Source organism: Lupinus angustifolius, chromosome LG07 (genome assembly GCF_001865875.1).
Source record: "Lupinus angustifolius cultivar Tanjil chromosome LG07, LupAngTanjil_v1.0, whole genome shotgun sequence".
Taxonomy (NCBI): Eukaryota; Viridiplantae; Streptophyta; class Magnoliopsida; order Fabales; family Fabaceae; genus Lupinus; species Lupinus angustifolius.
In genome coordinates, this window is record NC_032015.1 from 11,875,756 (window position 1) to 11,887,680 (window position 11,925).

The 11,925-nt window shown below is 29.6% G+C and overlaps 1 protein-coding gene across 2 annotated transcripts; it reads left to right on the forward strand.

The window, feature by feature from the left end:
• On the forward strand, positions 3,779-6,430 carry LOC109352349 (auxin-responsive protein IAA14-like). Of its 2 annotated transcripts, XR_002108357.1 has the most exons (6): positions 3,779-4,195; positions 4,682-4,905; positions 5,424-5,559; positions 5,805-5,866; positions 6,107-6,210; positions 6,311-6,430. XR_002108357.1 is itself a non-coding variant. In XM_019594300.1 (5 exons), the coding sequence occupies exons 1-5, from the start codon at positions 3,957-3,959 to the stop codon at positions 6,142-6,144; spliced, it is 699 nt and encodes a 232-aa protein (XP_019449845.1). In that variant the 5' UTR covers positions 3,779-3,956; the 3' UTR covers positions 6,145-6,395. The 2 variants fall into 2 exon arrangements, 1 of the variants encoding a protein (XP_019449845.1); XM_019594300.1 differs by having other exon boundaries at positions 6,107-6,395.

Consider the following 11,925-nt stretch of genomic DNA (forward strand, 5'->3'; position numbering starts at 1 on the left):
TAGACAAGTGATTGATCCTTCATTAATTGTTTCTATTGTAAGCGACATGCAATTAATAGTTTCCAATAGACTAGATCTCAAGGTTCACGAATGCAACATTTTTTCTATCAATCTTGAAATAAACAAGATAAATACGAGAAAGGATTGAATTATGTCTATCAATACTTGGGCATTGATTGAAGAAATTTTTAGATCACTGAACAAAGTTCAGTCACACGAGTGTAGATATAGACAAGTTAACTTATCTAAATTATATGTTTTAATGTTCACACTCAGATTGATGTTGAGATAGTTTATTAAACACTTGACAGAAAATACATCCATTGGTATAAACGATAATTAGTTATAGAAATATGGAAGAGTAAATAAATGAACATAACTCAATGTAAATCTAGTTCTTCATTACACCAAGATTTCACTATAATCAATTAGATTAGATATTTATGAGTATACAATTAAGTCTCTCCATGCTCTAAGTTTTCTTTTAACCCAATCTCTTCATGCTCTTTATCATGAGTACATGAAACCTCTTCAAGCTCTAAAGCCACAATGCATCTCCATGAGACAAGTTTACAAGGCTTCTCTATGCACCAAAGAATATTCTTCTTTAATTAATTCTCTTTGAGATACTTGTTATGTGTGAAAATTATTTTATTCCATAAGGATAATTAAACATTTTTTTACTCAAAAAATTAAATAAATATCATTCATACTTTGCATCAAGTTAAATTATTGCACAAATCTTATCACGTGAATTTTTCATCTCATCCCAGGTCCAAAATAACAAAAAGTAAAAAGCAGTTGAGTCAATCTCAAAGACCTGCACCCAACGCCGTTTGGCTATGTGAATAGTCGAGGTCAGGCGAAGAGGTGTGTCCAACGAAATTCCAGAGCTGAGCAAATCATGTAAAATTCAAACAAGTTAAAAGAGAAAGTAATTCTTTCTCATATGAGTTGTATTTTTCTCTTCTGATTTTTTTCCTCTAGTTACCATGAAAATATGTATAGCTAAACTTCTCCTTGTTGGGATTGGATGTAATACTCACTTGATGCTTAATTGACACTTGGATTCAAATTTATGCTTAATTGTTATGTTTTGGTTTTTATGAGTTATCTATTGTGCTTAATTTGTACTTAGAGATTGACAACCTCTTTTGTATGAAATTGAATTGAGGAATGCATGAATAAATTTTGGTTCTAGATTCTAAAATTAGAAACTCATGATATTGATATAATTTCTTGGCATGAATATATGTTAATTGGTCAATACTTGTGCCTATATTAATATGATTGCTACACATAAAAACATATAAACACTAACTACTTTAACATAGTTGCTCTACAATGTCTTAAAAAAGTACTCTATAAGATTGATCATAATATCTCTATGTCAGAATAGCAAAACAATTATGCTTAAAATTGTCATTTAATAGCGTTTTCAGTGCATTTTTTATGTGAGAGCAGTAGAAAATAAGATTATATTCAACCGCATTTTTTGAAGCGTCGTAGAAAGTAGACATTTAACAACATTCATTGAAACGAACAATGTTAAATGTCTACTTTCTGAATAAGACAATATCTCTTAGATATTTTATCAAACACATGACAAACATGTCAAACTCCGTCATATTTACAATAGATTTGTTAAATTACCAACGACTCAAACTACATTCAACCTTAATATCGTTCAATATTATAAAATAACATATGAGTAATGAGATCTTCTGCAAAATGTTTATTTTTTCTCCTCCAATGTGCAAGCCTTTATAGACTGTTCAGGTGTTCCTCCATGATCAATACAAGCTGCAAATACAAATAAAAAATGACATACTCTAAACAAAATGCAAAAGTTATGAAAAATACAAAATTAGCAACAATTGAGAAAGAACATTTATCATCACACTCAAACCATGTGTTCTAAACTAGTGAACCATAGCAAAAAACCTAGAACACCACAACAACGAAACTTCACAACAAATAAAGACAATATTATTAGTGAAATGTTTCCACCAAATCGACCATAAATAAACTAATTATTTAAAAGAGATAATGATTCAAATGCATCAAAGAGTAGTTATTTATGGTGTAAATGCAAGCATCAAGACTGAATAATAAAAAGAAAGAAATAAACTAAAATAAGAAAACGATTTACCTTATATTTGAAGAGAGAAACTAAAAACTGATAATTTGCTTGAAGAGAGAAACTAAAGACAAAATAAAAAAAATGTAACTCTGGAGAAAAAGAAGAGTAAGAAATATAATAAACTGAATGATATGTGTATTATTGTGTGTGAGGTTTTGTTTTTAAATTTGAAAAGATTTTCGCTCACTAAAAGAAGCGTTCAACAGCGCTCACTAAAACAAGCGTTTAACAACACTCACTGAAGAAATGTTGTTAAATATATAAATGTATGACGACCTTTAATAGTGCTCAATAAAGCAAACATTATTAACTATGTTACTTTTAACAACTATTATTGAAGCACGTGCTGTTAAATGTATTACTTTTAACAACGCTTATTGAAGTAAACAATGTTAAATGTGTTATTTTTAATCGCACTCACTGAAGAATTGCTAATAAATATATGAATGTATGACATTTAACAACACTTGCTCCAGTCCTTTAATAACGTTTACTGACACAAACATTGTTAAATGTGTGATAAACAATATGCTCACTTCACTAAGCGCTGTTAAATTTTTGACCCATACATTCAATAACGCTCATTAAAGCAAACATTGTTGAATATATATACACCTATCATATTTAATAGTGCTTACTTCACTAAGCACTGTTAATTATAAATTCTGGCGTAGTACGAAATAAGAATTTGTGTGTAATACAATTGAATGTAACTGATAAAAATGTAGCCAAACTAACAAAATTTGATCCAATAATTTGAAGGTTGAAAAGCATGATTGCTGCTTAATTAGAGATATCTAACAAAAATTGCAAAGTGAAGACACAACGCACTATTTTAGATAACTAAAGGTAGTCATCAAATGAGAGAACAATATAAGATGGGAAACTAACAAGACCAAGTGTCGCATCTGATTTGAAAATTACAACACATATTGATTAATATATTGTGGGAGACACATTGGAGGTCCTTCCATTTTTGTAGAATAGTAGGTACCTCAAATCCTACTTGCATATGAAAATTATCTTAGTTGGTTAAGCCTTAATCCTTCCTCTTCAAAGATCAACGTTTCATACATCTCCACGTGTTACCATGCAATTGGTCCCCAATATGATACGTAAGTATTGAGATTTTCTCTATTACTTTAACCTTGAATACCACCTACCAATCCTCTGTCCTATATGTCTTCATCTTTAAATAATATAAAATATTAAAAATTTTATTTCTCAATTAAATAATTTGATTAGTCCAAGATATTACTAAGGACACCAAAAAGGGCAGCAGATCTCCTAACATAGATCACCTATTATCAGTAGTGTCTCACTTCTGTTCCAAGCCAATCAAAGTTCTACTTTTTATTATTTCTTGTTTTTTAAGATTTTACTTTTTACTATAAAAAATATAAGATCTCCATCCAATTTCTATACCTTTACCCTCTACTAGTCAAATGTGATAGGGTAAATTTATAAGTTTTTAATTATTTAATTTAAAAATAATAAAAAGTATTAACACTTCATTTTTTTGGTGACATATATCATAATATAGTTATAGTGTATATAACATGCCCATGCAGCACAAGGTCAAATTCCTTAAAAGTAATATTATTGAGGGGGCAATGGTCATTTTCTCTCTCTTCCTATCTATATATCTAGACCAAGCAGCATTATAATAGAAGAGAACACACGAAAGTTGAAGCTATTGCCAAAAGGAGAAAAACACTTTCAAGAGAGGGGAAAATATAAAAAAATAGAGTTTTTATTTTCCATTTTGCTATATTGCTAAGGTTTGGGATTTTATTATATTGAAAAGCCAAAAATGGCAACAACTTTGCTGGTGAAGGAGCATGGATTGAACCTGAAGGAGACTGAGCTTTGCCTCGGTTTACCTGGTGGTGGTTCTGAGGTGGAAACTCCAAGGGCCAATGGGAAGAGAGGGTTCTCTGAGACTGTTGATCTGAAACTTAATCTTCCTTCTAAGGAAGATCTGAATGAGAATCTGAAGAATGTCTCAAAGGAGAAGACCCTCCTTAACGACCCTGCCAAGCCACCAGCTAAGTAAGTCCATTTTCTCACTTTTCTTTCCTAAATGAATGATTACTTATATTTGAGGTGAGGTTAACATCCACGTAATGATAAAGTTATTTGACTTATTACTTAACCTGATAGAAACATTTTTTAAATTCTAAAAATAATTTCTTTGTATGTTAGGCAAGATTAGATATATTTATCAATCTCTTAAGATCTTATCCCATTAGGTCATAATGAATGTCCTCTGCATGCTTTGTTCCATTTTTATATTTCTTGGGTCAAGCATCAAGCTTGTATATAATGAATTCATGATATATATTCAACTTCTTAGCCCTTATTCACATGCTTTTCTTTATCTATTTTTTCTGTCAATAGTTTATAATTCCTACAAATTTACTCACAATTATAGTATATAGGTTGCAATTTTCAACAACTTTTATATAATTTTTGCACCAAAAGAGAGAGACTGTAAGAATAAGTTTGATGGGGGCATTATTTGGAAAATCATTGCAGGGCTCAAGTAGTTGGTTGGCCACCAGTGAGGTCATATAGGAAGAACGTGATGATGGCACAAAAGGTTAACAGTGAGGAATGCAATGAGAAGACAAGTTCAGGGTCATTTGTGAAGGTTTCCATGGATGGAGCACCTTACCTACGCAAGGTGGACTTAACAATGTACAGATGCTACCAAGAATTAGCTGATGCTTTAGCCAAAATGTTTAGCTCCTTCACCATGGGTTAGTAGTACAATAATAACTCCAATATATGTCATGTTTTCATCTTGTTGCCCTCAATGATTAAAACCTCTTTTACCACAACTTAGCTAATGTTTTTAGGATATTTATTATAGACCCTATGTAAATTAAGTTTTGGAAAGATGAAAATTAAAAAAAAAACTTCAAAGTCATCTTATAAATATATTTCATATCTTTTAAGTCTTCAATTTTCTTTTTTTATCTTTTAAAAGTAAACCTGTAAACGAACTTTAAGGAATTAAAAATAATTATTTTATATCAAATGATATGTAATACATCAACAAGTTATCAACTTAATATTAGTACACGAGTTTACCCTTCTTTATTTTTTAACTAGTACCGTAACATGCAATATAATCACACATAAAATACCAATTGAACATATGGTGATTATTAGATATGTAATTCTAAATCCTATATGATGATGAGTGTATGATTTGGATTAATCTTCTTGGGATTAGTTTTTGTGGTATTTATGTTTTATAATGGTACTACTAAAGGTGATTATGGGACCCAAGGAATGATAGACTTCATGAATGAGAACAAGTTGATGGATCTCTTGAACAGTTCTGAGTATGTGCCAACCTATGAAGATAAGGATGGTGACTGGATGCTTGTGGGTGATGTACCATGGGAGTAAGTTTTTCCAACACTAACAACCTTATACAACCATCATTTACAATTTTCATCAAATAAATTTAATTATCCTATAACTGTATATATTTTAGAAATTTAGACGTATATTTCTAATTATTATTACAGAAAAAAACAAAAACATCTTAATAATTACTGTGAAACATGCTTTTCTAGCTATGTATTAATCTTATTTTAGTTATATAAACCCATGAAATTAACCTTATTTTGTATTTACTTTTGTGAAGGATGTTTGTTGGGTCATGCAAGCGTTTGCGAATAATGAAAGGATCAGAAGCAATTGGGCTTGGTATGCATCATTATATATACCTTAATTATTTTACATTTTCCTTTTCATTATTTAGTTAAATATATTTTAAATTGTGATAATGATATCATTTTGTATACTTTCAAAACTGCAATATTGTAATCACAATTGTAAAGTATAATTTAAAACAATGTTAGTGATTCATTAAAGTTATTGTTCCTTTATATATATCATATTATGTCATTGCCACATTTTTCTAACCTTTTTTGTGTGTACTTACAGCGCCAAGAGCCATGGAAAAATGCAAAAGCAGAAGCTGAAACTGGCAAAACACATGTTCTATATAAGAGTCCCGTATCAAAGTGGACCTATATAAAAGATATGAAGCAACTTCTGCAGTGTTATTAGTTTCAATGTGTTCTGTGTTTTTATTATTCGTATATAGATTCAGTTTTAATTTTAAGGAGACCATTTATAATGGACAAGAAGCAATAAACATAACCTATACACTAGTCTGGCTTGTTTATTATTATGTCATATTTTCTTGCTGTCATGATTGTTGCGTGCTTAATCTTTGTATTTTAATGCATACTTTTATTCCCTTAAGAGCTTCTTCATATATAAATATATCATTGTATTTTAATGTGTATTGATTAATTTGTATACTGCTGAATTATTAATGTCTCAGCTGGATGAAAATTTTATATGGTTCACATGTGAGGTAGGGGAACAAGCCCATGTGCATGTTGGGGTTCAATTGGTGCCATTAATTTTATAGCACTTGTCTATAAGTTTTGTAGAATCAGATGCGTATTAACGGGATGAATGTAGGGTTGGTGAGTGAATGTGGTTGGAATATTATTTGAGTACAATATTTATGTATTGACAGTTAAAGATTTACACGTAGTCAGTGTATGATCCAATATTGATTTGTATTATTTTTATTTAAAATGAATGATGATTAAAAAATAAATAATAATTAATATAATAATGGTATAAAAATCTTTTACACGCTATCAGTATATATATGTATGTTTTTACAATATTAGTTTCATTATGAAGAGTATATAATTTATAGAATACAATATTAATATATTACCCATTGAGTTTTCTAAACTACTCAAATAATGTATCCGTCACTAGCTAGCATATTATTAAGGTCAATGATATATACATATCTTACACTATGTCATAATAGTAAAACAACCGTGCTTAAAATTATTATTTAATAGCATATTTGTGGCGTTTTCTATGTGAGCGCATAAGGTTATATTCAACAACGCTTCTTGCAGTGTTGTAGAAAGTAAACATTTAACAACGCTCAATGAAGCAAGTGCTGTTAAATGTCTACTTTCTAAATAAGACAATATTTATCCAGACATTTTATCAAACACATGACAAGCATGTTCAACTCCACCACATTTATAATAGATTTGTTAAATCACCAACGACTTCAACTACATTCAACCTTAAGAGATTTCAATATTATAAAATAACATATGAGTAATGAGATCTTACAGAAATTGTTCATTCTTTCTCCTCCAATATTCACCATAGCCAAAAACCTAGAACATCATAGCTGCATAACTTCACAATAAATAAAGATCACAATATTAATGAAGAGAGAAATAAATAAGCTAAAATAAGATAACGATTTACTTTATGTTTGAAGATAAAAACCAAAAATCAATAACTTGCTTGAAGCGAGAAACTAAAAACAAAAGAGAAACAAAAGTAAGTTATGGAGAAGAAGAAAAGTAAGAGAAATAATAAACTGAGTGAGGGAGTCATAAGGTGGTCTGATGGTGAAGAGAGTGGTCGTAAGAAATGGAGTGCAGGAGGTTGTGGGTTTGAGTCCCACCATCAACAAAAAATGGTAGTTATAAGGTGGTTTGATGGTAGGGTGTAGGAGGTTGAAGGTGAAGTCTCACCCACAACAAAAAATACTAACAACTAACAATTGCCGATAAATAAATAAACTGAGTGATATGTATTATTGTGTAAAGTTTAGTTTTTGAATTTAAAAAGATTTTCGCTCACTAAAACAAGCGTTAAAGGTATGACCTTCAACGATGATAACATCTTTAACAACGCTTTCTTCAATAAACAATGTTAAAGATAACACATTTAACAATGCATATTGAAGAAGTATTGTTAAATATATGAAGTATGACCTTTAACGACGCTTGCTTCAAAGCGTTGTTAAAGATAACAAATGATAACATCTTTAACAACACTTTCTTTAATAAGTGCTGTTAATTTTCTTCTGCCTTATATTTAACAACGTTCAACACATAAGTGCTATTAAATAGACTTGTTAAAGCATAAAAGAATTATTGGATTAGACATTATGACATCTTCATGTCCTCTCTTTAAAATATGTAAAACATTGGCCTACGTAATATTATTTTTTGGATTGGTTTAGGAAAAATAAAATAGTTGATATTTTATAGGTTATAAAATAAAATAGTTGATATTTTATAGGTTATAAAATAAAATAGTTGATATTTTATAGGTTATAAAATAAAATAGTTGATATTTTATAGGTTATAAAATAAAATAGTTGATATTTTATAGGTTATAAAATAAAATAGTTGATATTTTATAGGACTTTGTGAATTAGGTCTGGTATTATGTTAAAGTTGTTAGTTGATTTTAGTTTGTTAGTTGTAGTATTATTTTTGTTAATCGATTCAGAGTTTAATTAATCGATTAACTAGTTAGTTATCAGTTAGACATTGTAGTATATCAGTGTGTTACTATTCTTTTTTATAGCTTCCGCTTTTCTTCTTTTTCCGCCATGAGATATACTACAAAACTCATGCTTCTTGAGGTTGTGTTCTTTGCAAGAAGATGTAGTATTTGCATCAATTCCAAAAAAAGATGCTTCTCGCTTCAATGCATTTTGCAAGATTGATAAACAACTTATCATCTTCAACTTCATCTTTTCCATCAGCATCATTTTAATGCATCATTGTCTTCTGTGGTGACTGAGAAATCCAAGAGGGTCTTGGTCACAAGATCACAAGCCTTGGATTCTTCAACAACATTAAGAGTTAGGGTGTATTATTGCCTTAGGTGTAAGGCTCTTACTTTTGGAATTCTAATTTTAAATTATTGGTCCATACTTGTGTTCAAGACTTTGCAGTGATAGGTTGAGACATGCCTAACCATTCATCCACATCTTCCTCATAATGTGTTGTTACTTCAAGTTCTTGGAAAACTTCATCTATCAAAGGTTCACTTTCTAAAATGGCATGCACGTTTGCTGCTTCTAAAGCTTGGAGTTCTCTTTTCAACCTTTCAGAATATGTCATTAAGAATAGCATTATGTTCATGAAGGAGCTTCTAAAATCTGAATCTCTACATTTTCATATTATTTATCATTTACCCCCAATTATCTTTCTTTTTTCTTTACTATTCTTTTTTCTTTACCCCTCTTTCTCATTAAATACACAACATTGTTAAAGTGTGTAATTTTGCTTCTTTAAAGCAACATATTCGGATCAAGATTAAAGTCCATTTTTTTTTTCTCTTTCATCTATTATGGTTGGTTAAGCTTCTGTCAAGATAGATGGTTAACCATCAGATGAAGTTGTTTCTGCCTATGGTGGTTAAGCGTCGTTGTTGCTTCACATTATAATTTTAAGACTGAATGAAGATTCGCTCACAAGCAAGAGAAGATATTAGAGTATATCGTTGTGTTCAACGCAATCATTTTCAAGCTTGGAATGCATGACACATTCCAGCTTGTGGGGATGTAAAAACATTATTGAGATAATTGGTTGTTAGATAGTTGATTATTAGTTTTTCTGGTTTTCTATATATAAATCATTGTATCTTCTTTTAATTCAATCAATGAGAAATAAAGTTGTATTCTTTTTCTTTATCTTTCTTTCTTCAAGTTTTCAATTTCTCATTCATGTATCATTTCATACTTCTTGATTCATCAAGAAGGTTTCTTTAATGGCTCCTACCATTTTAACATTCATCACAATCATTTCAAGCTTGGAATGCTTGACACATTCGAGCTTGAGGGAATGTTAAAGTTGTTAGTTGATTTCAGTTTGTTAGTTGTAGTATTGTTTTCGTTAATCGATTAAAAGTTTAATTAATCAATTAACTAGTTAGTTATCAGTTAGACATTGTAGTATATAAATGATGATTCTCTTATTCCTTGTAACTCAATTCAATATAGAAAGTTTCAATTTTCTCATTTTGATTTTCTCTCATACTTCTTGATTCATCAAGAAACCTTTTTACATGGTTCTACCATCTTAACATCGTATGTAAGGGGTGATGAATATTTTCTTAAAAGATTTCAAAGGCTTGATCACGACTAATAATCTATATATATATTGACGTATGTGAAAATTGTGAGATTAATTTCAAGATTTTATCTTTACTTGTCATTTATGTCTAGCTTAATTATCAAGAGCAAGAATTGCAACTGTAGCTATATTTTTAAAGAGATTGGACTCTGAATATCGATTGAGAGATATCAAATTATTACAACATACAAAATATCCCTTATTTAAGGGTTTTACTTCAATATAAAACACATATAATAGATATTTAATTTGGTGTTGAAAGTGAGATCTGAACATTTAAGAAGAGTTGAGTTTGTATATGAGGTTCAAAACAATCAAATTTAATATATAAATTGTGATTGAACTCAATGTTCATCTTTTTGCAAGAGTTCTATCTTTCTCAGTTCTCATCCAAATCCAATAAATAATACGTATTTCTCAAGTTATTTTAGTTCTTCTGAAGTACTCAACACTACCCGTTTATCTAAGGTAATTTCCGGTTTGAAATCGAGGTCTCAAAAAAAGATAAGATCACATGTCTCAAAAAAAATTGGTCTTCATCTTCTTAGTCAATCAAACTTTATAAAATAATATTAAAATATTAATTTCTATATTTATAATTTTTCTTTTTTATTGAATGTTTTCTAATTGTCTTGGGATACGAAGTGAAATATGAAAGGGAGATGTGATCCTTATCTCTAAAAAACTATTTATGTTTTGAATTTTGGATCTCATTGATCTCTTATCAGAGATCAACGTATTTTATCTACGGTTATTTGATGTGGATTGCTTGGATCATATTAGATTGCTCAAAACTTTCCACTCCATTCATGTGTTCTTTAAATCTCTTACTCTTCCTTTTATGTAAGATGTTTTTTATGTTAATTGTTGAATTGAGTTGGTCCTAGTTGTAAATATATGTTTGAGATGTTGATTAAAAACGTATAAAAAATGAAAAGACTAACATCTTAAAAGCATGAAATATTTAAAACAAAAATATTATTCTTTAAAAGAAAATTAAATAAAGACAATATTTTAAAAAACAAAGATTAAATAATTGTGACTTGCATTCATCTTGCTCTTAGCCTAAAAATCTTTATAAGATAAAAAATAAAAATAAAACCAATTAAGAAATGATAAAATAAAACCCAGCCATGTATCATTAGATATAGAGCTTGAGGCAGACGATTTGTCAATGGGCCTCCAAAATTGTTTTTGGTTGAAAATGCTTTAATCATCCAAGTCGTGGAAGGCTTTTTCTTCAACAAATCTCTAGTAGACTTCTTAGTAAGATTTGAACTCAATGAAGTTCTGACCGTTTATGAGAGAAAAAAGAACAATACACTCTATATCAATGGAATCTCATCATCCATACATAGCAAATTGGTGTATAAGGAGTGAGGTATTGTAATGTAGCTGGCTAATCCGACGTTTCAGCTACTATAATAGTATATCTCATTGGTCCTTTTTCTTGTAAAGCAGTCACCACTTGAGCCACATAAGATGTTTTTTGATAGATAGCGACATAAACACATATTAAATTTTGTCCTTGTTGATTGAGAATGGTATATGTGGTACCTTGCTAAAAAACTGATCCTTGTTTACCAACCATGTATTGTCTAACCAAATCCAATTCACTCTTGATAAGTTCCTTCAAAAATCCAATTTGTGTGGATTCTTCCCTCAACTAATAAAGAGATTCACTAATTATTCTTGTATCATCTTCTTTTTTGTATTATTCACTAAAAATATTATAATATTAGTGAAATCATCGGTATAGAGTAAAAAATG